The sequence below is a fragment of the Brachycentrus maculatus genome, unplaced genomic scaffold, assembly GCF_059751285.1.
Source record: "Brachycentrus maculatus isolate JH-2025_06_01 unplaced genomic scaffold, ASM5975128v1 h1tg000202l, whole genome shotgun sequence".
NCBI lineage: Eukaryota > Metazoa > Arthropoda > Insecta > Trichoptera > Brachycentridae > Brachycentrus > Brachycentrus maculatus.
In genome coordinates, this window is record NW_028280953.1 from 3097041 (window position 1) to 3124306 (window position 27266).

At 41.0% G+C, this 27266-nt stretch overlaps 1 protein-coding gene across 2 annotated transcripts; it reads left to right on the plus strand.

Moving 5' to 3' along the window:
* MED14 (mediator complex subunit 14) lies at positions 1 to 26775 on the plus strand. Of its 2 annotated transcripts, none has more exons than XM_088263730.1 (22): positions 1 to 318; positions 2006 to 2233; positions 3543 to 3747; positions 4742 to 4874; positions 5710 to 6176; positions 6254 to 6471; positions 7494 to 7653; positions 8912 to 9116; positions 10618 to 10754; positions 11855 to 12092; positions 14149 to 14289; positions 15808 to 16006; positions 17962 to 18121; positions 19024 to 19164; positions 19254 to 19442; positions 20095 to 20240; positions 21110 to 21180; positions 22683 to 22903; positions 24265 to 24429; positions 25202 to 25468; positions 26298 to 26446; positions 26603 to 26775. In XM_088263730.1, the coding sequence occupies exons 1-22, from the start codon at positions 182 to 184 to the stop codon at positions 26721 to 26723; spliced, it is 4098 nt and encodes a 1365-aa protein (XP_088119856.1). In that variant the 5' UTR covers positions 1 to 181; the 3' UTR covers positions 26724 to 26775. The 2 variants fall into 2 exon arrangements, with proteins under 2 accessions (XP_088119856.1, XP_088119857.1); XM_088263731.1 differs by having other exon boundaries at positions 20095 to 20236; positions 21106 to 21180.
* The last annotated feature ends 491 nt before the right edge of the window (positions 26776 to 27266 follow it).

Consider the following 27266-nt stretch of genomic DNA (forward strand, 5'->3'; position numbering starts at 1 on the left):
ATCTTTGATTTCGCTTGCTTGTCAAAATAAACCCGCTTCGGACTTGTTATTAGTTTGTGATGCAATTATTATTTGTAGTTACTTTAAAACAAACAGAAATGGTGTAGAGAAATAATTTTAAACTTACTGACGATTTGTTTTCAACTATGTGATACATTTGGAGGCTTCATTTCATATCATAATGGTTCCAGTGTCGATAGAAGGATGTGCCCCCGTTTCGGAAGGTGGCGGAGCTCGCGGGGGCTCCATATCGCTGGCTATGTTGATAGACTTCATAGTACAGAGGACATATCATGAGCTCACTGTACTCGCGGAGCTGTAAGTGCAATCAATTCAATGATGTGTAATTTTTCCCATAGTAAATTAATCACACGGATCATAATATCGAACCTTCTCGGTTCAAAATGAGCGATGCTGATTCATTGGTTAAGTAATTTTGGTCTGTCAGGGGGTTGCGTGTAGGATATGCAACCTGAGTTTTATTAATATGCGGCAGATATTTAATATTTTTCAGAGGATTTCACAAAGTAATTTTTCAAAATAAATTAAACTAATATTTGATGTTTTGGAAGTCGAAATTCACAAATAAATTACACGTATACAAGTTTTACACACTCTAGGATGAAAAATAATTTTCGTGTAGTAATAATTTTTTTAATTATTTTTTATTCTATATTTAAACAGGTTTTTCACTTTAAATTGAATCTTATATTGTATTTTATAAGAAAGGTTAGAATTTCACTGTCTGTTGGCTTTTGCATGCTGACGATACTGTGCCGATAGTAGATAAGACCTGCAGGAGTTGGTATCAAAAGTGTTTGCGAGGAAAGTGTTTTGCTGATGAATGTTAGTGTTGCGGACTCTTGCGTCAGAGTTTCTCGGTTCGTACCCACTCTACCACAACTTGATACCTATTTCTAATAATGAGCCACTTAGGGTCACAGAAATAGAATGAAATTGAAATATTTGTGTAAATATTAAAAACACAAATATTTCTCTTTTTTAAAAAAAAAATCCAAAGTCATGATTTTTGAAAGAGATGAATGTAAATTATAGTAAATGAGAAAATTTTGGAACAGTTAAATGATTTCTCATATTTTGGTAGTATGTTTTCTAGGGATGGAAAAATTGATAAAGATAATGTAAGGATGTTGTGTCGGGTTGTGGTCCCGTGGTTAGTGTCGCGGACTCTAGACTCGGAGTTTCTCGGTTTGAACCCACTCTACCACAATTTGATACCTATTTCTAATAATAAGCCGCTTAAGCTCATAGAATTTGTAGGAAATTGAAGTATATTTGTAAATAATAAAAACACAAATATCTGTCTTTTAAATAAATAAAAAAATAAAATAAAATAAAAATGCTGTAAACAAAGTGAATGGTGGACTAAAATTGGTTGTGGAAGAATCAAAGGCTGACTAGTATGGCGTATTATTTTCTTTGCCTACCCCGCGGAGAAAAGGCATGATGGTTATTTATTTATTTATTTAAACTTCATGTACAGAAAATAAAAAGTACATTGGCGGGCTTATTGCTAAAAAGCAATATCTTCCAACCGACCAAAGACGGACTAGTGATATTGATCAAAACGTTTGATACCATATATAGCCGTTTGCAATCAGAGGGTAGATAGTACTTGAACATTTAAAACATAAATTACAAATTGACATTTAAAAAAAAACATAAATTACATATTAATATACCAATTACCAATTAACAAAAGACGATAATAAGGAGGGCTAAGGAAGAAGGGAGTTTAGGGAAGGAGGTAGAGGGAGGAGGTTTGATCGACAGTTAGGATTCTAATGACAGATAGTAATGTCTCAGACGTTTTTAAAAGTTAATACATATTATTGTCTGATGTAATAGATTTTATCAAAAAACTAAAAAACAAAAAGATGAAAATGAAAAAAATAAAATAAAATAGTTAGTTAGGTACAATTTGAAGAATAATAATGATGTAAAGTGGATATATTGTAATGTGTGTTGTGTTGCATGGTGTCAGGTTGCCTCGCAAGACCGACATGGAGCGCAAGGTGGAGATCTACAAGCTGTCGGCGCGCACGCGGCAGCTGTTTGTGCGGCTGCTGGCGCTGGTGAAGTGGGCCGGCAGCGCCTCCAAGGTTGACCGCTCCGCGCACATCATGGCCTTCCTGGACAAGCAGGCGCTGCTCTTCGTGGACACGGCCGACATGCTCGCCCGCATGGCCCGGGAGACGCTGGTGCACGCCAGGTAGGTCCCCTTCCTCCAGTGCGTTGTCTCTGGTGATGCAACACACCGGATCAGGTTAGTGCAGTTGTCTTAACGCTGCTTATTCTTTTTCTACAATCACTAGGCATGATGCCCTGGTCCCAGATTCAACGCTTGGGGAAGTAAATATAAATGTGAGTGAGAAAATCTCTTTAATATACCCTGTAAGTAAGCAGAGAGCCTCAAATGTGTCTGGTTGTGATCACGTGGTTAGTGTCACGGACTCTTAAGTCAGAGTTTCTCGAACCCACTCTACCTCAATTTGATACCTATTTCTAATAATGAGCCGCTTAGACTCACAGAAATATTATGAAATACAAGTATTTTTGTAAGTAATAAAAATACAAATATTTCTCTTTTAAATTAAAAATAAAAAAAATTAAGAGGTTGTTTGAAGATTAGAGAGAAAAGAGAACATAGTACCTACCTTATTAGAAGCAATACAAAATAGAGATAAAAGATAATGGGACATATCCTGTAGCATAACAACTCTCAGATCCAGAAAATCACTACCGAACAATTATAAGGAAAAATAGAAACAGGAAAAAAAGGAGTTATGTAGAGCAGTAAAATATGCGGCAGGCATTGTGTCATATGTTCTTCTTGTGCGCGGCACAATGCATTCTCACACAACACATTCTCTTATGTTGCGTTGTCGAGATGTTTTACTTCTGCCAGGAGCACGCTGCCCCACAATGTGACTTATAACAAACTGAAACTTGGATTTGGAGAGCAGTGTAAAGCTCTGCAACCTTTTCTCACGTATGACTAAAATTGTTCCTAGTATTCCGCAGTACACCAAAAGCTAAAGTATATAGACCATTGAAAAATTATTTAAGTGTAGTAATTAATATCCTCCTCCATAGTGTAATGGTCAGCACACTCAGCTACCGTTCTGGAGGTACCGGGTTCGATTTCCAAGGGGGGTGGGGGTCAAATAAATATAAATGATTTTTTCAGTCTAATATTTATTCAATATTAGCCCTATGCACCATTAGTGTCGAGAGAGAGGGAGAATTATTATATCCTACATTTTGAAAAACAGACAATATAATGAAAAATAATTTGTCATCGTTTATTAAATACATAATGAAAAGTTGTTAAATGTCATAAACATTGAATTTGATCGTGGAACACCTGTATCCGGCTCACGGCACACCAGTGTGCAACGGCACACCGCTCGCGGAGCACTGGTGTAAAGTACTGTGCAGATAAAGACCTAACACTTGTATACTGTTTGCCTCGATAGTGTAGTGTAATCTTGATTGATAAGTTGTGCGTGTGGTTGCAGGCTGCCGACGTTCCACATCCCGGCGGCGGTGGAGGTGCTGACGCAGGGCACGTACGCGCGCCTGCCGGCCTGCATCCGCGAGCGCCTGGTGCCGCCCGAGGGGCTCACGCTGGCGCAGCGCCGCGCCACGCTCGCCGCGCTCAACCACGTCATCCGCCAGCGCCTCGTCACCTGCGCCCTGCCCGAGAACATGCGCACCTTTAAGGTCGGACCGACTAAACAAGTCTATTTATTGTACGGTCATGTAGTGTCACATTGCATCAACATTCTCAATACAGATTGTAACAATAGCACAAAATATCTGATTGTCTAAATTCTTTAAGTGTTATTTTCATCAAACAAAGGTTGCGACTGAAGAGACTCATCAAATGAGTTATAAATTGGCAAAAAAATAAAATTTGTTCATAAATTTTGGATTTCGCTCCACTTAGAAGTTTTTGATATCAAGATTTTTTGCTGGATTATCTCCACTTAGGTGTTATTTTAAAGAAAAATTGACATCTCAACATAGATGAAGAAAAATTAGTCTGGGAATTTACAGGGCCTACGACCGTCATGGGCTTGTTTAAGTGAACATTTATCAATAGATTTTTGTCACGATGTTGGTTTATTGGCTTATAAATTAATATGAAAAATCACAAGACTATCGAAAACATTCTTATTGAAATCTGTAGATCTCAGGGAACTAAGGTAGATATTAAGGTTTAAACTTTAGATATTTGAATGAATCGAAAAACGTGCGTTCGCTTGCGTCATCGAATTTCCGTCATCGAACGTTTTATGACATCATATGATTTATTGTCTATGGTTTATAGAGATGTTATAATACAAGTGTGGATTGTTTGTTTACCACTACACTACCATTTGTGTTATAAAAATATGAGGGGAGAGGGAGTGGGATTGTGGACCATAGACATCAACAAATAGAGCGGCCAATAATTTAGCAATGTTACCAATATTAAAATAAGTCCATCGTTTCTGTGACGTCATTCATTACCAACTTACGAAAACAACATATTTACAAAGGCGAATTTTCCAAATGAAAATGATGAATGGAAATAATGATTATATCGGCTGTTATCAACACAAAACGAGTCTAATAAAGTCCTTTATAGGTTGAGTGTGTTAAATTAGATATTCCTCCCGTCTGACAATTCTACCCATGTAAATAAATTGTAACATTAGTTTGTTTTGTGCAGGTGGAGAATGGTCGAGTGACTTTCCAAGTGGGCCAGGAGTTCAGTGTGTCCCTCACGGTGATGGGCGACGCCCCCAACCTGCCCTGGAGGCTGCTGGACGTGGCCATCCTGGTGCAGGACCCGGAGATCGGAGGTAAAGAGCACACCATGCAAAGGTTGTGCTGGAAGTTAACAGGGTATTGAAAAAAAAAAGTGAAAATCGTGTAGATTAGTTTTTATGCACACAAAAACCTAAATGGAAGGAATGTACAAATTGGGAGGTATTGAAAAAACCAATTGTAATGACTCAACAAAAAAAAAAAATATGTAAAAACTGTATATAAACAACGATTGTGAATAGATGTCAACAGATAGAATAAATTTTCCAATGATAAGATATTTTTGACGTAATCTGGGGAAAAAAAAAACTTAAATGCGGGTAGTAAATATACTTAAATATTTCGGGACTGAAATAATTACATGCAATTGGCGGGACAAAGTTAGTAGGACCTTGAAGTGAGTGACTGCTTTTAAGGAAGTCTTTGCCAGACTATGTGAGTGTTCGCACGGTTGCGGGATGTTGTTCACTTTGTCAGCACATACCTATATTCCTTATTATTTTTTGACATCTCATCAAAGATGAAGAAGAATATGGAAGTCTGGGCATTTACGGGGCTGACGACCGTCATAGGCTGGTTTAAGTGATCACTTTACATACGTGTAACATTCACCAATTCTACCCATTATTGACAACCACACTACTCAAATTCTTGGAAGCTCTATATATATGAACCAATTTAGAATCCTTGTTCTTGAATCACTAGAACTTCACTAGAGACATCTATTGGTGAGATGTAAAGAAGCTTTTCATTAAGCAGAAACTCTTATATTATATTATGACACACTCAAAATGTTGCCTATATTCCTTATTGATTGTGTGAAGTTGCGCTGTATATAATAGTATGTTGTAATTGTGTGTGTTGTGGCAGAGGGCAAGCCGCTGGTGCACCCGCGGCAGGTGGCGTACATCCGCAGCGTGGCGCAGGCGCGGCTGGCGGCGGGCGGGCGCGGGCTGCACGCGCTGCTGGCGGTGCTGGGCTACTTCTGCCGCTCGCTGCAGCTGGAGCTGCTGTACACGCAGACGCTGCGCCTGGCGCGCGACCGCTTGGGCCGGCACGTGCAGGTGGAGCGCTACGTGCCCGGGCGCCGCCTCTCCGTAGCCTACTGGCGCGAGCTGGGCTGCGAGCTGGGCTACCGCGTGAGCGTGCAGGCGGACGCGGCCGGGCGCCCGCTGCTGGCCACGCACGTGCCCGCGCTGGGCGCCGCGCAGGAGGCGGCCGCCGCGCGCGCGCTGCACCGCCCCGGCCTGTCCATGGAGCGCCTGCTCGTCACCACCATCCACCTGCGCTCGCGCGCGCGCCTCGCCGACCTGCGCGCGCTGCTCACCGACATGGGCGTGAGTGTTCCCTCGTTACATTAACTGTCCATGTTCGCACTCTCGTGCCCGACCCTCACCGACGGGATCTGCCGCAGGTGGAGTGCTCGCTGGGCGGGTCGCCGTGCGTGCTGTCGTGCTCGCTGCTGGTGCCGTGCCTGCGCGCGGAGCAGCTGCTGGTGGCCGTGGGCGTGCACTGCGGCTCCCTGCGCTGCCACGTGCCGCAGCACCCGCGCGCCCCCGTCGCTCCCGCGCTGCCAGCCGCGCTCGCCGCGGCCGACCGGGACCGCATCGGCCCGCTGCTGGCCGACCTCAGGTACACTTGAGCACTATCATGGGAGTATCAGTCTGTATCTTCTCGATTACTGTGTTTAGGGTAGGCAGTAGTGGTATTAATGAGCTAGGTACTGCTTAGTAGTACTCTAATACTTATTCAATATTACCCGGACTGGTACCTGAAGGGGAGGGCTGATCATCACCTTTCCTTCATGTGTTAACCATCAAGATAACACTATGGTTATATGCAGTGTGCCCTATACACTATTGGGGTGCGGATAAGGGTTTGAAGACTTAGTAAGGTAGGTTGGTTGCGTTTTTAAATGTTATGCGGGCAGTTAGGATAGGCACTACTTTTCTACCTGTATGGAATGCATGCCTCTGCTGGTGCTATGTACTACTCCAGTCATATCCAAGAAGCAGAGTCAGTACTGCACTTGGCCTTATGCGCCCTCTGGGTAGAGTTGTCAAAAAAAAGTTTTATGAATGTTTCCACGTGTGTGTTATTGGCATAATAGAATGGCATTAAAATAAGAAACATCAAGATGAGATAAATATGCGAGATCGAAGACGTTGTTCTGATTGACAGCTGGTCAGCGACATCGCAATAAGCTAATCCCTTTTTAAAACCGGCCACAAGGCCTACACCTACTAAATGAAGAGAAAAAGAAGAAGTGTTAATGGCGATTTATGTGGATGGAAACATTTTTTCCTCCCAGCAATGAAAATGAGCAAATGCTGAGTAGTTCCTGATTGGCCCACACTAGATTATCCCTCCTGTTCCTAATGCAGATTCAAATAAAAACATATTTATTTTGTTAGAAGAAACAAAAATCCACTTAATCATCTATAAACCTTGTATGTAATAAGCAAGGTAAACAATAAATGCAAATCCCATCTAAAAAAATAATATAAGGGGGTTTAACAGCTCAAGAAATGCATCTCTAGCATCAAATTTTAAAATTTAACATATGCTGCATGTCTTTTCCATGTTTCCACTATGTACAATACGTAAAATAGCAATTTCACTTTTACAATCCTATTATTAATGTCGTCATCTAGGTACTGGCTGATGGCGCGACGCTGTGAGAAGACCCTGCAGCACCTCCCCGCCACGGCGCTGGAGCGCCTCCCGCTGCTCTGCCCGCTCTCGCACCCGCTGCACCAGCTCTCACCGCACCGACTCTACATAACGCTGCACAGACACGCCAATCACATCCTGGTGAGAACTCCTTAGCTCTTTATCCGCCTACGCCAGGCCCGGCCAACTTGAATTGCATCCCGGGCCGCATCGATGATCTAAAATTTTCCCTAGGGCCGCATACAGACATTAGATTTTTATTATTTAAGCTTAATTAAACAAATATTTCCCTTTTAAAATTTTTTTAAAAAGTAGGACTATTATCGAGGTAACTGTGACCAAGTTCCACTGCTAAGACTAGAAATCGTCACCGTTCATGCAAAGGTCACTAACCAACTAGAACTTCACTAGAGACATCTGTTGGTGAGATGAAAATAAATATATCATATTTATAAAATCTTGACACATTGTTTGCGGGAAATGCTTAAAACAGTCTTTAACATACTGTTAATAGAGAGCGGGAGACGCTTGTAAGAGTATTATTTGCTTACTTTTGGTAGAGCGCGAGAGACGTGGAGATGCGGAGCAAACAGATTACGTGAGAATGCTTGAAGAAAGTATATTTGGCGAATGTGAGCGGGAGAACGGAACGAGGACGGCCGAAAAAGACTTCAGATCAATCAAAACCTAAGTGGTGTCAAAAGTCTGCATAATCGGAAGGCATACATGACTAGATGTATGGACATGAAAGAAGCTAGGAGTTATGTCAGGACAGAAGAGTTTGGCGTTCCATCAACGTGATGTAGTAGTACATAATAATAAAAATGTGTGCTTATTTATTTTTTTATAAATATGTTAATAATATGTATTAGTATATAACCACTCACCGAGATTTTTATGTCTACCGGTTTCGAGACATACCCATCTCTTCGTCAGGACAATCACTACCACAGCATGCAAACAATACCACCCTTCACCACCAAAAGCACCATTTACACACTCAAAACTACACAAAACGTCTAATACATGTGATTTTTGGTCGACCCGAAGACCAACATGCACTAAAGGTTTCAGCGACAGACATGCGTTACGAGCCGAGGTTAAACATGCACTAGAATTAAACATATTAATGAATCAACTTATATACTCGTACTCCTTCTTATATAAGTTGATTCTAAAGTATATAAGTTGAAGAAAAAATAAATAAGTAAAAATGACTAACCACAAAGTAAATGCATTAAATATTAATAATATTGAGAAATGTGTGCTTTTTATTTTCTTTCTTTTCCGTTTGAACAGACAGAATAAATTAATGATGTGCTCGTTAGTGCACGCTATTGGACATTGTGGATGTGCCAACTTTATATCTCGTGAATTGAGCTATAATTGTGGTCTGTAGGTAGTGGAGATGATGTCGGAGGAGCCGTCGGGCGTGAAGCTGTCCTTCCACCTGGGCTCGGTGCGGCGCTGCGGGCCCGACGAGGAGGACCCCCAGGACGCAGAGTCGGGCGTGCAGGTCGGCGCCTTCTTCAAGCTGGAGTCCCTCGTGCAGTTCGACACCTTCGTGCTCACCCACGGGCCCTTCACCACCGTCGACCCGCCCTGTGAGTCCTAACTCCTCCACTCGTACAACCGTACCGACAACCGTCAACCGCTCTACAGCTTTCCTGACGCTTTTAACTTATTCTTCTTCTTACCTTTGTCCGCACCCAATAGTGCATGAGGCACTGCGTCATATAGAAGTAGTGTTATCTCGATCGTTAAATACTTGAAGGAAAGGCAAATTCAGAGAAGTTATTATTGTGAAGGTATCTTAAGGTGGGACTGACTGGAGCATTTCGTCGTAATGTATCGCAACGTTGTTCGCGACGAGCATCCTACATCGGATGGAGCACTCGAAACGCTGTACTGACTATACGAATGCTCGCATCGTAACGTGTTACGTTACGACCAAATGACTCCAGTCAGTCCCCACCTTTATATGTTCTTTTATTCTAATATTAAAATTACATCACATATGACAGCATACGGGTAATGTAAAAAAAGGACATTATTTCTGTATGGGAAGGGAAATGGAGGAGAAATCACAGGATCACTAATTAACACATTGTTAATAGATTTATATTATCCACTGACACTTCGTGATGGAATTGCATTTTTAATTTATTATTAGATTAAAACCAATATTTTTAGCTTTTCCACTTTTTTATTTGACCAGCAACCGGGTTTCGTCGTTGCCGACATCATCAGACTGGTCAGTCTGATGATGTCAATAACGACGAAACCCGGTCGCTGGTCAAATAAAAAAGTGGAAAAGCTAAAAATATTGGTTTTAATCTAATAATAAATTAACACATTGTTTGCTGTAAAATGCTTAAAAGTGTCTTTTACATAAGTAGAGAGCGGGAGACGCTAAAAAGTGTACTATTTGCTTACTTTTATTAGAGCACCCTAAAATATACCCTAAAAAAACATTGTACAGATGGGAATTGGGTGTTGCGGTTCCTTGTGATTAGTATACTGTGGGTCGGGCGGCAGACTGTCTGAGTATAATCAGGGTCGGGGTTGATGAACAAAACCGCCTGACAACAATGTGTTAAGAGGAAAAGTACAAGCGCCTATTAGGACAAGTGAACATATACAAATCCCTCGAGGTATCCCTGATCTTAGTTTAATAGCGAATTCCTATTTTTGGTTTGGCAACGTTTTGCCGCGTTTTGTGATCACGCTGGGTGGTCGTGATTTTTAATACAAAGAAGTGGTACCAGAATGAAAATGAAAGAATGCTATACTTACAGTTAGTCCTATTATTTATATAAATGCGATAACACTGGATAATTACAAAATACTTTACAATCTATACATAATTAAAGAAGTGAAATGAAAGTCGCAATGAAAACGTCTGTCTGTTTCAACGAACTAAGTAGCTCTCGTCGTTTCAAAGTAGGCCCGCTTCAGCGTCGGTTTCGCTCAGAAATATCCGTTCCAGTTCGTCTCCTTACGCGTCCGTCCCGATTACGCCAGCGCTGCAAACTCGACGGTGTGGCTTCAATAGCCTACAGTTTTTATATGATTTATGTGTTGATAACTTTGTAATGTATTCAGGTCCGAGTGGTAAGAGGAAGGCCACCGCCGCGGGGCGCTCCGTGCGCTCCAAGCAGCCGGCCTACTTCCTGCCGGAGCTGGCCCACGTGGTCGCCGCGGCTGACGAAAGGATCCCCTTCGTGTACCTCGCACAAGAAGTAAGTCACCATACAGCCCCGGAATATCTAGGAGGGCTGTGCATTCCAGACCAATTACTTCGTATATCGTAGTCATACAGGAGAAAGTGAACAAGTGCATTGTTTTACAAAAACGTGATCATTGACTATTTGATATCTTACTAGCTTAATATTGCCCTGAAAAAGTCCCAAAGGATTTTAAACTTGGAAGTATAATATATTGACTTGGTTAAAATGACTAACTGCATTGATGTTTGTTTTCTTGCCAAGCAAAAGTGATTTAAATGGCCCTCCTGAACATTTTACGTTTTGGTAGTTAGTCACTTTCTCCTGTACGACTACGATATGTTAAGTCCTCACCATAACGTTACATTTCCATTATAAATAAGTTTAAGTTATCATGAATTCTAGCTTGTAAAATTGTTACGTTTTGGTGCGATTTAATGATTTCATATTGGTTTAACACAGGATTGGTCACATTTTATCGTAACTTTAATTAAGATTTTGATAGAATACAATACACAGAAAAGATTTGCATTTAAAGGATTTTTTGTGCAACGTCGGAAATGTAACATTTTGGTGAAGACCTCCACATATGTCTCATGCTTCCAGTAGCTGCAACAAATGCCATATGTAAAGTGATCTTCTGACCCTTATCCGCACACAGTGGTGCGTAGGGTACTGCATCATATAGACGCAGTGTTATTTTGAGACAAGGTGATCAATCCTGTGCTTTAGACACTAGTCCAAATTGATATTAAATATATTGGAGGGAAAAATAACTAATATTTATTTTTTGACCGAAAGGGGGGCCTGGGAATAGAACCCGGGGCCTCCAGCATGGCAGCTAAACGCAATAACCATTACACTACAGAGGCGGATTAAAAGTGACCTTACCATTTCCCAACCGGCGTACTATATCAAGTGTGCTTTTCCAGCTTTTGCAGACTTCCATATTCTTTATCTATGTTGAGATGTCAAAAATGTAAAAATAAACTCCGAAGCAGAGATAATCCAGATTTGTGGCTAAATGTGGGCTATTTAAATAAATGAATTATTAATTGGCAGTCTCAGCATCTAAGAGTTGAATTGAAGGTAGTTGGTTTGTTGTGTGTGTGTAGTTGACGGCGCGCGGCGTGTGCCACGGGGGGCTGCAGGTAGAGGCAGGCGGCGGGCCGGCGCTGCGGCTGGTGGAGCTGCCGTGCCCGCCGGGCGCCGCGCCGGGGCCCGCGCGCGCGCTGCAGCGCCGCCTGCTGGCGGCCGCCGTGCGCGTGCAGCCGCGTAACCAGGCGCGCGTCTGGACCGTGGAGCTCGTCTTCCACGCCTCCCCGCTGCCCAGCACGCACCCCAAGGAACAAGGTGAGGGAGCGTGCATCATCATACACACCCCTTAGTCAGATTCCAGGATCAAAATTATAGCGTTTGCAAATTGTACAGCCTTGTCGTTCCTTTGTTTTTTCAAGGCGACACCAGTATATTGAGTCTACTTTTTTAAAGTATTTTTATTATCTGTAACTTGTAACAGTAACTTAACCCTTTCCACTCTGATCATTTTATCTCATAACTGATCAGCTACTTTGATAAAAAAAAATGCGACCAATGTTTTTTTACCATTAAAATAAATATTTTGGTTCCCTAATTTTGGGACGCTCTGTCTGGCAATTCGTATGACCATGTTAATTAAGATTAACTGTTATTTATATTCAATGCATTTACTTTGTGGTCAAACATTTTAATTGATATTAGTAATGTTAGTAAATAACCACTCACCGACTACTTCTGTCTACCGGTTTCGAGACGTACCCGTCTCTTGGTCAGGACATACACTACAATTTAACAATCATGCGAACAACACTACACCACACCCACTTAGTACTATTCACATACACTATCACTACACATGCAAAACATGCAGAGCGAGTTGTTAGTCCCACCATGCTTTTGGGAAACTGGTGGGACTAACAACTCGCTCTGCATGTTTTGCATGTGTAGTGATAGTGTATGTGAATAGTACTAAGTGGGTGTGGTGTAGTGTTGTTCGCATGATTGTTAAATTGTAGTGTATGTCCTGACGAAGAGACGGGTACGTCTCGAAACCGGTAGACAGAAGTTAGTCGGTGAGTGGTTATTTACTAACATTACTAATATCAATTAAGATTAACTGTATTTATCTGAAATATTTTTTGGTAGAATATACTTGGGTGATAGAGAAATCAGTGATTAAAGTTATACCTGCGCCGGGCCAGACATTGTGGCCCACGGAGCTGCCTACTAGAATCATACGGGCCAGAATGTCTGGCCTACAGAGTGGTAAGAGTTAAGAATAAAAGTACAGTACGTCCTCTACTTACGTGATTAATTAGTTCCAAAAGTTTTCATGTAAGTCAAAAAATATTATTTGCAATTTTTTTTATACATACATGGTATGTAGCAATATGCCCTAGTTTCAAAGGATAATAGTAAACATGTGAAATATATTTAAAAAAAAACAGAATATATCTAAATGCATGTATTTAATAAAGCAATTATATTTTCAGAAGTTATTTTTTAATCAGATACGTGCATAATTGTTTCTGTGTATATACGGAGTTACATTTAAGTACAAACTGCTTATTAATTTATTAAATATTTAAATGAAATACTGTTTTCTAGAGTCTGCTAGATTGTATTTTATCATTAAAATCACATAAAATAAAAGTTGTAACAATTGTTTCGCCTTGTTACGGCATTGTTTATGTAAACAAAAGTACGAATCACGTAAGTAGAAGACTTACTGTATTATAATTACGTGACAGTAAGTTTCTGAACAAGAGGTTCTCAAAGATACATTGTTACTTCCTATGTAAAACTGTTTCTATGAATATATCCCGTTAAAAGAGTGATAAGTTAAATTATAAAAAATAAATATTTATAAATGCTATTTAGTCTCCCTCAAAAACTGACATTACTTCGCCATTTAGGTTTTTCTCTGTCACACACTGTTTTATCTTCTCATCTTGGCTTTTCTCTGTCGCACACTGTTTTATCTTCTCATCTTCTCCATCTTGGTTTCTCTCTGTCGCGCACTGTTTTATCTTCATATTGGATTATCTCCGTCGCACACTGTTTTATCTTCATATTGGCTTTTCTCTGTCGCACACTGTTTTATCTTCTCATTTTCGCCATCTGTGTTTCTCTCTGTCGCACACTGTTTTATCTTCATATTGGATTATCTCCGTCGCACACTGTTTTACCTTTATATTGGGTAATCTCCGTCGCACACTGTTTTAGCGGCGGAACACTTTTGAAATTAAAAAATTTAAGGAATACATTTCTTAACATACACACTTAGATTTAGTGGGACCATTTCCAATTAGTGCTTTGCGTTGATTGCTATGTTTTCCGTTGGCCTGATGGATTGTGTTGTGGTTTGCAGGAATGCGTCGCTGCGTGTACTTCCAGTACGAGATGTGCGCGGAAGGAGCGGCCCGTGTGGCGGAGGGTCTACTGATGGATTGGGCCACAGTGGTGCATCTATATGAACTGGTGCACCACTACACACAAAGGGAACCTTCAGGTAAGCCTCATCTCCCAGGGTGACAAGATAATTTAATTAATTCCACAATCCAAAAAGTATTTTGTTGTTTCGGCATTAACTTTGTGGTAAGACGTGATTAAATTCCCATACCTGAACCTTTCTTAACACTCTTTGAACGGGAAAGGTATTTCTACCCTTTGAGTCGATTGATGCTTAATGCCGGGAAGGGTATTTTTACCTTCTGCGCCAACCTCATTCCAAAGGCAGAAAAGGAATTTTCATACCAATTTATATACCAATTTATATACCAATCTCTTTCATAAGGTCTCAACTATATGTACATAATTATCGAATGTAAAAAACACCCATCCAAAATGTAGACAGTAAAAAATTATTGTTACCTTAAATGTAACTATGAAATGATGATCATATACACACACATAAATATTTATATATATATACACATACATACGCACACACTTTAAGAGAAGATAGAGATAGAAGCAAAACAAAAAAATACTTCTTCTTCTTTTTGTAGATCCTAGAGATCTGTTTGTGCCTCCGCATGTCGCTTTTGGGATGTTGACTCCCAGCTTGTCTTTCCATCTTTTCGGAGGTCTGCCTGGGGGATGCGTCCTTCAGGGTTACCTTGAAGGGCGATACGTGGAAGTCTGTCTTCTGACATTCTGTTTATATGTTCATTCCAGTATCTCCTTCGTTGTCGTCCCCAAAAAAACAACAATAATAATAATTTCCTGACATTATGCAAAATATAAATATACTTTACTTATTAAACTTATTACTAGTTGACAGGCACTGTGGCGTTGTGGGTAACGAATGCCAGTTTCGTTGTATCGAAACTGGCATCGCAGGTTCGATTCCCGCCAATTGCAAAACCAATTTAAGAAATATTTATTTTCAATTGGTCTGGGTGTTTGTGACATATTTCTCACATTTACCTTCCCTATCCTTACTATCTTACCTGCAAACGGGTCGGGGTTTGATGAAAAAACTACTTGCCAAGAATGTGCTAGCAATGGTTTAAAAATTTTGTTTTCTGACTGTCAAGTATATTTTGTATTTTATATTAACACTATTATTCTATTATATTAAAATTAAACACTTGAATATACCACTTCAATGAGTTTTATTTTTATTTACGTTGTATTTATTTATTTATGTTTTAATTTGTACCAGAAGATGAAAACATCTGTCGTTTTCGAAACTAGTCGTAAATAAAAATAAAACTCATTAAAATGGTATATTCAAGTGTTTAATTTTAATAAAATAATCATGTCATTCCACAAAGTTAATGCTGAATCAATAAATAATACTATTATTCTAGTTCTACTTGTAATACCTATACCCTTATACCCTTTACTATGACCTAAATTATATTGTATACCCACACACAGGCCATGCCTTTGTGGGATCTTTTTTTGTATTTATATTGATATTTTATTTATATTTTTTTGTATTTGAATTTATGTCATGTAATGCAAAAGAATTTAAAATAAAGAAAAAAAATTGAAAGAACATGTGTTTGTTGTTGCGCAGAGCGCGAGGCGGCGGAGGCACACGTGGGCATCGTGTCGTACAACTACCGGCGGCTGATGCTGGGCGCGGGGCCGGAGGGGCGCGCGCGCTGCTGCGTGAGCTGGGAGCGCGGCCTGCTGCGCCTGCGCCCCGCCGCCGCGCCGCCCGCCGCCAACGCGCACGCCCTCATCACGCACCAGCTTGAGGACTTCCTCAACAGGTAACCTCTTATTTATTGTCGGGTAATGTATCGAAAATAAAACAAGATTTTTGTTGGATTGAATTCTACATTTGTTTATGTATGTCTTAATACGTGACGCGTTTCGTCTTCTTAGGACATTATCAAACACAATGAAACTAGTGTTTGATAATGTCCTTAGAAGACGAAACGCATCACGTATTAAGATATGTATACATAAATATGTAAATGTAGAATAAAATCCAACAAAAACCTTGTTTAATTTTGGATATATTACCCAACAATTCAATATGGAATTTTACCAACTGTCTGCAGTTACAATAAATAACCTCTTATTTACCTGTTGTAAGTCTCTCAACTTGAGATCAAACATCTATCGTTTTTTTTAACCTTTCCAGGAGTACAATAATTGATGTCCGACTTTCTCTGGGGAGTGGGTTCTTTTTACATTTTTAATGTATCAATGTAGTATGAAGATAAAAATTGTGCAAAAATAATAGTCACCATTTTTAAACTCTGAAATAAGAAAAATCTGTGATGTTGTGCGATGGGGAAGAGAAAGAAGACGTTTCTGGAGAAATCATGTTGGAAGTGCAAGTTGGGATCGAGTGGTGAGGATAGCAGCGGACAGCAGCGTAAAAGGTAGCACACCCTCAGGGAGACCACCTAAACGATGGAGAGATAGCTGGTCTTCCACCTCCCAGGAGCGAACCGGTGAATGACAGGATTCCTATATAAAGAAGAAGAAGAAGAAGACAAAATTACATACAAATGTTCACATATCATCATATTTTGACAGATAGACTTTGATGTTCATTAATGTCGAAACTCCTTTGAGGAAAATTCGCACCGATGTTCATTTAAGTCCATACTTCCGAAAAGGTTAAATATTTTGCTAACTTCTCAACTGATGGCGCTGCTATCAGCCAAATCTGTTAAATAACTACCCGCACGCGAAAAGAATCTAAGATCGTTGCATATATTATATATATATTTACAACTTTTATATGGCAAAGTTAAAGCAATATAGATGTTCAATAATGGGCAGAAAGGTGAACGTTACACGAGTGTATAAAGTGATCACTCGAGTCAGGTCAGGCCCTGGGATGCTCAGACCTCCATTCGCTGCTTATCATGTTCCTACTTAAGTAACTTTAAACACAAAGAGCTGTTAGCACTTACAAGTAGTAATAGGCCACAAAATTTATAAAGAACATGATAAGCAGTGTTGTATAAGCCATAACTAGATTTCAGAGTTACTTAGACGTTTCAAGATGATGGACAATTTTAATTAAAAAAAATCTATTATATTTCAAATAAAAAAAAATGATACATGCTCCATCTCAAGTTGAGGCACCCATAATATTGATATCTATATCATCCGTAGGGTGAATAATCCAGTGTCTGATAAAAATATAAGAACTTGATATTTTTGAGTGGGGATATTGTGTTTCGGCCAGTCAAACTTGAAAGTCCTGGTAACATATTGAGAAACTTATAATTTAAATTTTATTCAACAAAAAAATTAATTTATACATAACAAACAATATTTAAGGTGTATATATTAAAAGTAGGCAAGAAGACATAAAGGTGGAGAAGAACCCCGCTTCAGAAAACTCCTTCGGACACATGGAACACATCAATATCCAATGTGATAATGTTCAACATAGCGGTAGCTCATCCTACAGGCATAACCATTGACAGGTTGGTCCTGTGTATAGGAAAGTGAAACGATCTCTGCCGACGCTGTCTTAGGTAACTTCAGACCGGGAACATACAGACCAATGTTCCGGATAATTTCAGGATAATCGAACATACCGCGCAACAATCCATAAAATGCATAATCAAATACACATTCCTTCTAGTCTCTAACTTGTAGCCGAGCATTTCTGCCAATCGAGCACTGAAGTCCTCACGAGTACCTGCCCGGTGATTGTATTGCCGTGACATTACTCTGTCTTTGGTTTGGTTTTCAGGAGCAACGACCTGCTGCAGCTGATGGCCGCGCTGCGGGAGACGTACGCGCCGCTGGTGGCCCTGGGCCGCCTGCCCTCCTCGCCCCACCTCGGGCTGCAGCACGCGCGGCCCCAGGTGCCCGTGCAGACCTTCACGCTGCTGCCGCACTCCTGGAGGAAGGTAAGCGACCACTCAGCGCTGACATGGCCGCTTTTGCTTTTACTTTTCTGCCTATAATGTCGGCTGCACTCAGCCTCCTTCAGCTCACTAAACCTTAGTGCCACTAGCTAGTCTACCCAGGAGAGTGGTGTAGCCTATTTTGAAATGCAACAATTTCTCTGAATGATTTTCAAAATACCCTTGACGTTGAGTAACCAGCTCATCGAAAGGGTCTTGGGAAAAGTTAAAGTACTTGGAAGTATATATATAACTAGAAAAAAGCAGCCTTCAAAAAGAACTGGGATTGCGTTTCGGACTTGCAGGATCTGCATTTAACAGAATTAAGGCTGTCTGGAGATCGGATTTATACTTTGTGAAGACCAAATGCCGCCTATACAGTGCCTGCATTGCTCGTGTTGTCTTATACGGCTGTGAAACATGGCACCTTACGTAAGTGCCCAGAGCAGCCGTGCATTTAGCTTTGAGAATAGGTATCTGCAAAAAATTTTAGGCGTGCGGTGGTTTGATTTTGTGAGGAATGAAGGGATAAGGCGTAGGATGCAGCAAATCTTGGTCACAACTGTCGTCAAGAAAAGGCGATTCAGTTGGCTTGACCATGTACTCCGCATGCCTCCTGAGAGCCTTAATCAAACTTGTCTCTTTTACAAGGCACTAGGTTTGCGCCCAGGACAACCACTGTGACGATTTGTTGGCAGTTCTAATCTGAACTTCGAGTCGCGGCCCTCTTTTGGGAGGATGCAAGGTAGCTGGCGGCTGATAGGGAAGCCTGGAGACAGTTTGTGTACTTCATATGCTCCACATAGGGAGCGGATATGGTTTAATAATATTGTTTTCAAATATCTTTATTTATATAGTTTTATATTTTGTTTACATCACAATTCTTATCAATAAACTGTTTTCAGATCCGAGTAGTCTACCAGGGGGCGTATTGCCTGGAGGTGACGGTGCGCGGCGGCGGCACCGTGGCCGTGCGGGACGGGGCCTACTCCCGCTTCGACCGGAGCGCCGTGGTCGGAGAGTTCACGCCCACGCAGGGCCTCAAGGTTTGTATTTTTGCTTGCTTGTATTTTTATCAAATCCCGAGATAGGCCGGCATTGTCCTTGTTATATCACATGTCGTTCCTCTCCGCAGAGCTTCCTGTCGCTGTACGTGTCGGAGAGCGGAGCCCGCGTGGTTTCGGAAGACGACAACCCTCCCTCGCCGGTGTCGCCGCGCGACGGGGGCACCGGCCTGCTGCGCTTCCCCGCGCCGCTCACCCCGCCCGCGCCGCACACGCCGCACTCCGCCCCGCACACGCCGCACCCCGCCAGCCCGCACCAGGTACGCACATCAAATCAGAGTCTTGTTGACTTGTGAATTTAAATGGACTGGAGAATGGTGTGACTTATTAATGGAGACAGAGAATGATTTGGATTATTAATTATAATTAAGAAAACTTTTCAATGATATTTAACAGGGTGGTGAATGTTGTAAGATGTTAATTTTAAAGGTGTCAACTTGATATGAAACATGTATTATCCCCTTTTTCACCAAAGAAGATGGGAGTCTGAGCATCCCATGGCTTATTAACTATTGTTGTATATATTTATGTTATATATATTGTTGTATATATTTTTCAATGAATTTTAGATTAGATGTTGTTCAATGAAATTAGGCAGTCTGGGGAATGTTTTGAGATATTTTTCAATGAAATAGACAGTCTGGGGAATGTTGTAAGACATTGTTCAATGAGATTAGACAGTCCGGGCAATGTTGTGAGATATTGTTCAATGCAAAAGACAATCTGGGAAATGTTGTAAGATGTTGATAATGAAATTTAACAGTTTAGAGAATGTTATAAGATGAATGAAAGAAATGTTTCAGGGTGTTGTTCAGTGAAATAGACAGTCAGGGAAATGTTGTCAGTCAAACTGAGATGAGAGATATTTTCCGATGTCATGTTTACTAATATTCACTACTGTTTTGTATCCAGGGTCACAGCGGCTCCTTCAACCTGACGTCTCCTCCCATGGGGGGCGTGGCTCACGCGAGCCCCGCCTCCCCGCAGCACCCGGGCGCCTCCCCCCTGCCGCCGCTCGCCGCCGCCAGCCCCAACCCGGCGTACCTACCGCCAGGCAAGTGTACATTACAGTGAGACCTCAAAGGGAAATAAGAGAGAAAAGCAAAATAATGCCGATAGTGAAAGGGATAAGCTCGGCTGTCCAAACTCAAAACACAGTAAGGGACATTTTTTGTAGTACGTTTTTTTTTACATTTTTGGACTAAGTAGACTCTACATAGTCCAAAAATGTAATAAAAACGTACTACAAAAAAATGTCCCTTACTGTGTTTTAAGTTTGGACAGCCGAGCTGCTTGTGCACTACACGGAATTTTACCATCCGGCAGTCCGGTTTTGAAAAATGAAAGCGACTACGACAGTTTAGCGTGATGGAATTTACGCGCAACGTGTTCACGCACCAATCAAGAGCACCCATCCGAAGAAAAATGGACAAAAGCACAAGCCAATCATCCGTTTTATATGCTAACTGATGTGCTGGATGGTAAAATTTAGTGTAATTCCGTGTAGTGCACAAACGACCATAAACTGCGTCACTTTTATCCGGTCGAATGTTACAATTCAATTAAATTCAAACCCTTATCTACACCCCAATGGTGTATAGGGCACTGCATCATATAAATGCAGTGTTATCTTGATCGTTAACACATGATCAACATTAGGAATTTTCCAAATCAAATTGACTGGCGCCTTGGCGTAGTTGAGTAGACGCTTGACTGCAAAACTGGCTTTGTGGTTTCGATTTGTGCAAAATAAATTAAAAAAATACTTATTCTTAATTGGTCTGGTTGTTTGTGATTTATTTTTTACATTTACCTTTCCTACCTGCAGACAAGCCTCTAAAGTAGAAAGTTTGTGGGTTATTACTTTATTACTTTATTACCTGAAAAAAAAAGGAATTTTAACTAAAAATAATTGTTTTTCAGGAAGTCCATTCACCGCTTGGCCCGGCTCCCCGAGCGTCCCGCGTCCCTCTCCCGCCAGATCACAAGAACTCAAAGGTTAGACACAATATCTTCTTCTTCTACTTTCAGTGTCTACACGCAACAAAGAAGGTGAACTGTTTAAATAGCTTAATACGGGCAGGAATCCAACTCCCCACCCAAGTATCCACCCTTCTTTCTGAACCTAATTCTAGAATTGTGGTCGGAATTTATAAATTGAAAAAGCTGAACGCATTTGAACTATGAAAAATTTATAGTTAAAATGTAACTTTGTTTTAAAATCACTATAAATATAACTTAATTATAATGTCTACAAGCTAGCCGCTTCTTTATCAAGACTGATTAATACTTATAGTGATTTTAAAACAAAGTTACATTTTAATTATAAAATGGAAAATCACAAAGTTAGTGCTCTAAATAAATTAAATGAAAATTTTATTATTATTTTGTTTGTAAATAAAAAAAGGATACTGGCAGAAACATCCTCTCACTGGGTGACTGCCAAATATTATAAATATAAAATATAAATATTAAAAAAAAAAATTGGTAACTGGACTGTGCATCAGCAGGTTGAAATAGCTGTCAAGAAACAATATGTGGCAAGTGGGTGTACTGGCAAAAAATGTTAACTGGAAAATATGCAATTTTAAATTATAAAATTTTCAATGTTCTATAAACTGGTTCTATAAATTGTCCGCCTCCGTAGTGTAATGGTCAGCACGCTCGGCTACCGTTCTGGAGGTCCCGGGTTCGATTCCCAAGGGGGGTAAAATAAATATATGTGATTTTTTTCACTGTCATATTTATTCAATATTACCCTGGACTGGTACCTGAAGCGGATGGCTGATCACCTTTCCTTCATGTGTAAACAATCAAGATAACACTGCGTTTATATGACGCAGTGCCCTATGCACTATTGGGGTGCGGATAAGGGTTTTATTTTTTATTTTGTATATAAACTGGAAAATACACTTTGAAATGTCAAATAAAGGGTGATTTTTAAGAGCTATGTTTTTTTTTTTAAAAAAACACATGAAATTCAGAAAAATGCATGAAATCTTTATTTGAATCAATAGTACGGTCCATATAATTTAATGTTTGAAAATTATTTCATTCAAATGTTGACCGCAGCTGCGCCTCAAATGGTCCATCCGCTTAGTCCAATTTTGACATACACTTTCCAATATTTGGCCGGTAGAGATACCGGGAGTTTAATTGACCCACTGAAGCTGCTATTCGGGCTATTGTGACTAAATTTACATTGTTGGACATACCGAGATACAGAGCTACCAATGCATCCAGAAAAAGTTACTGTTTGGTGCGGATTATGGGCTGGTGGCGTCATTGGACCGTACTTCTTCGAAGAAGTGGTTTTAAAAGTAAATTCAACTTTTAATTTAATAGCGGGTATTTTATTCAGGCTAAAAGCTTTAAATAACAGGGATTTTCAAACAGGTTTAACGTTTTTTACCAGTGTACCCATGTTATGTGGGTGCTCTGAATAGTCATCATATTGTTTGGATTTGAGATAAATACTCCACTGGTTGTGTTGTGTGCAGTGGCCAAGGGCGCGGGGCGCGTGCTGGTGGGAGGGCGCGCGTGGGCGGGCGCGGTGGCCACGCTGCTGCCGGCGGGCGCGCTGGAGGCGCTGTGCGCGCCCAGCGAGGTGCCGGCCGGCGCGCCCGCCACCGCGCCGCCCGCCGCGCCCCTCGAGCGCTTCCTCGGCTGCGTCTACATGCGCCGCCACCTGCAGCGCTTCATCCAGCAGGACGACACCGAGGTGAGCTACGCACCAAACCTTCCCCCTCTAATCATAATACATATTTATTAGTTGCCTGAGATAAGTCTCCTTGCCTATTTTGTACAAGTAACAATTTTGTCCGCCTCCGTAGTGTAATGGTCAGCACGCTCCACTACCGTTCTGTAGGTCCCGAGTTCGATTCCCAAGGGGGGTAAAATAAATATAAGTGATTTTTTTACTGTTGTATTTATTCAATATTACCCTGGACTGGTACCTGAAGTGGAGGGCCAATCACTTTTCCTTCATGCGTAAACGATCAAGACAACACTGCGTTTATATGACGCAGTGCCCTATGCACCATTGGGGTGCGGATAAGGGTTTTATTATTTATTATTTATTATTATTTTGTACAAGGATTTATAGCATATTTAGTTTGTACATCATAAAAATTAAAGTGAATGTGTGTAGTGAATAATAAATGATTTTTTTTTGACATCTCAACATATAGATGTTGAAGAATATGGAATATAATTTATATTTGAAGCACTAACTTTGTGATTTTCCATCTTGTAATTAAAATGTTTTTAAACTTTGTTTTAAAATCACTATAATGTGATTTTAAAACAAAGTTAAGTTTTAATTATAAGAATATGGAAGTCTGGGCGTTTACATGGCTAACAACAGGTGTGTTATTTAGAAAATATGACAAGATGAATAAGCGTTACCCGATGTAGACTTAGGTCGTGTTTCTCATAACTTAGTTTTACATACTAAATGTCATACTTCAAGCAGACTATATGAGAGGGATATTCAAATCACTGTAGAAAAGCTTGATTCACTCTGTTGAACTGAGTTCCCATTGGCAAATCGGGAATAGGGTAAAAAAGGCTGATGCTACTTTACAAAAGGATATTTTTCTTTGGGATTATTTCTACAGATGTCAGTAGTATGATGAACTAGCTTCATTGTATGTTTATTTGTAGTTCAAATGTAATTTTACTTGACAAATCGTTTGTGGGAAATACTTAAATGCGTCTTTTACATACTGTTGGTAGAGAGCGGGAGACGCTTATAAGCGTTCTATTTGCTTATTTTTGATAGAGCGCGATACTCCAAATATTTTTTACAGATCGTTGGGTTTACGGTAGCTCGTGATCGGGTTACTTGTGATTAGTATATGGCCCTAATTAGTGTACTAATTGGAATTGTGGTTGATGAAAAAAACTGCCCGACAACAATGTGTCAACTTCAGAAAATAGCGTCGTTTAGCCAGATAGGTGCCTTAAGGGAGTTCACTCGCTGTGATGTTACGAGGGTAGAATGTTTTTTTTTCTATGGACTAGCGTGGGACTTCTGCTTTGACTCAATACAAATTAGTGACTGTCGGTTTGACATTTCAGCTGACGTTGGTGTCGTGCCCCGAGCCGGGCGTGGTGATGTTCCGCGCGGAGTCGTGCGGGCTGCAGGGCCGCGTGGCGCTGCACCCGGCCCACATGCAGAGCCTGCACCTGTCCCTGGCCCCCCTGCCCGACCACAAGGACCAGTGGAGCATCGAGGAGCTGCAGGTGAGACATGCAATAGTCCCCGGATCATTGTTTGCCTATTACAAATAATCATATCTTTATGTTTATCTCTTATCCGTTTCATTTTCTTCAGGTATTGTTTTGATTAAAGATTCCTTAATCTGTAGGAACAAAAATTCCACTCAATACCGACAGTTCTAAAAGAGTGACTCATTGGAGCATATGAGGGATGCTTGCAACTCAATTTGATTCAATTTATTAAATAATTAACGTATGCTTTTAGCTTACATTTAGTAAATCAAATTACAAAGTAAATAAAATGACCAAAATAACAACAAATTACAAGTAAATAAATTGTTTCGGATATCGCCCAAGATGTTGGAATACAGGGATTTTAAATTTTTGACACAATTGTCTGGCAAATATTGTATGGAATGTGATTTTCATTTATTTATTTTTATTATACGCATATTCCTAGTAATCTGTCCTCAATGAGATTACCTTTGCCGATGGCACATTTTGCAATGCCTAAATAAATTATTTCATCATATTTTTAGATATTTTTATCATGAGTCACGCAATTATAACTCCAAGGTTGACCGTGATAATTAATGCAAAATTCTCCTTTGGGCTAACCCTAGTAAATTATCAAAATGGCTCCTGCGTATCTTAGTGACAACCGAGCGCTTGCGAGATAGAAGGAAGGCACCGGCACTGTCCCGAATAGGGATTGGAGAAGTCCAGGAGCTGTTCCCAATAATGCAGGACGGAAGACTCGACTAGCGGAATATAATAATGATCGAGCGTGTTACAGGTGATGGAGAAGTACTTTGAGTCACGCGTGGTGAGCCCCCCGTACAAGCCCAACTCGGTGTGGGGCTGGGCGCGCGCGTGGGGCGCCCCGCCCGGGCTGCTGCGCGACCTGGTGCAGCTCATGCGGCGCGAGCTGCAGGGCACTGGCGGTGCGGGGGCCCCCGGCTGGGCGCTGCAGTGGGCGCTGCGCATCCCGCCCCAGGCCGCACCCATCGTGCCCACCGCGCAGCCCGCCGTGCTCATCGCCAGGAACAAGATACTCATCTTCGTGAGTGCTTTCTTACCCTTGTTCCATGTTCGCTCCGTCTCACGCGCCGCTAATTGTCAGAAATTGTCGTCCTAAGCGGCGCCAACCTTGATGCCTTGTAAAAGAGGCAAGCTTGATGGCAGCTCTCGACATGCATGTGGAATACATGGCCAAGCCGACTGAATCGCTTTTTCTAGACGACAATTGTGACCAAGATTTGCTGCGTCCTACGCCTTATCTCTTCATTCCACACAAAGCCAAACCGCCGAATAGACTCACTTGGACCCCTGTTACACTGTCCCTAGGCTCTGTGTTTTTGCAGTATTCCGTGTCTGTCTACCGTGCCGGTCGGGGTTGTGTAGGCGCTGTGTACCGGCCAACGTCAGGTCGGAATCAGATCTAGTTGACTAACTGGACTAAGCTTATTTCACTGTCTACACCAAGCACTTATAGAAATTTGGCTGGAGTTTTACGAACTTCTATTTATTTAAATTGGCAGTGACAGGGATATTGAAAGCTTTTAAATGGTAAATTCACAGTATAAAATAGGAATACAATTTTGTTTCTCATTTTCTATAAATTTCAACAGCAAAAAAATTGCTCGCAAGAGAAGGACTGTCAGGAAGCCTAGATGCTCATGTATCAGATCTGGGAATGCGGTGGGATAGCTTTCAATATAGGCATCTACATTTAAAAGCTTTAAAATGTAAATTCACAATAAAATCAGGATACTATTTTGTTCCACATTTTCTCTAAATGTCGCAACTTAGTTGCGAAATTTAGTGAAGCTTAGATGCTTGTGTATGAGATGTGGGAATGTGTGTGACGGTGTGGTGTGGTGGTGTTGCAGCTGTGCCTGAGCCGGGGCGAGGCGCAGGTGGTGCTGCCGCTGGTGTACGACGTGGCCACCAACGTGACGCAGCTGGCGGAGAAGCGGGAGCCCGGCGCGCACCACTCCCCCAACTCCCTGCTCAACCAGGCTTCCATCATGCTCAAGAGGTAACCGTATTTATTATTACTAGTATATACTGGTGTACGACGCGGCCACCAATGTGACGCAGCTGGCGGAGTAGCGCACCACTCCCCATACAAAAATATCCGCATACTTGTGTGGCAAGTTGGATGCATGTATATAGCCTGCTCGTCGTGTTGCAGGTTCGCGGAGTTGTTCTGCTCCAGCCACGGGGAGTGCTCGCTGTGGCCGGCGGTGCGGGACCTCATGGCCGGGCTGACGGCGCCGCTCTCCGAGACGCCCGCGCTACCGCCCCCCTCCTGACCTTTGTACACCGACCATATTTAATAAATTAATTGTTTTTCTCTAAATAGAATGTGTGTTTTTATTTTCCCCAAAAAAGTAATATAACTAGGGTTTTTTTCCATGTAACGCAGCGGAACGGCATTCTGGCACCGTTTTTCACGGATATTTTTTTTCTTTTTATTTTCAAAATCATTTAGACGAAACAAATGTTTGCGCTTACGTAATTACAATTTATATTTATATAATATTTCAAATAATACAAAAAGTTGCTTTAAATTTTATTTAAACGATATTTTAATATAATTTGTTTTAGTAAAAAGCTTGACGTGAAGTGGTGAGTTCCGGAACCTATTTTGTTTAATAAAAAGCCTTGAACATAAATAACCAAAGATAATATATATTTTTTTTAATTTAAGTTTTTAAAAGATTCAAATGATTCATGGTGATCTTTCCGTAACATTTTATATTTTATATTAATGAACTTTTAAAAGCAAGCTTTAAAAAGATTGAAAACAGGAAGAATAATCTGAAACGTCAAATTTAGGATAGATTAGAGATATC

Coding starts and splice junctions, on each gene's coding strand:
- MED14 (XM_088263730.1), top strand. CDS start 182: ATGGTTCCAGTGTCGATAGAAGGATGTGCCCCCGTTTCGGAAGGTGGC. Junction 319..2,005: donor CTCACTGTACTCGCGGAGCT/GTAAGTGCAATC, acceptor GCATGGTGTCAG/GTTGCCTCGCAAGACCGACA. Junction 10,755..11,854: donor TCGTGTACCTCGCACAAGAA/GTAAGTCACCAT, acceptor GTGTGTGTGTAG/TTGACGGCGCGCGGCGTGTG.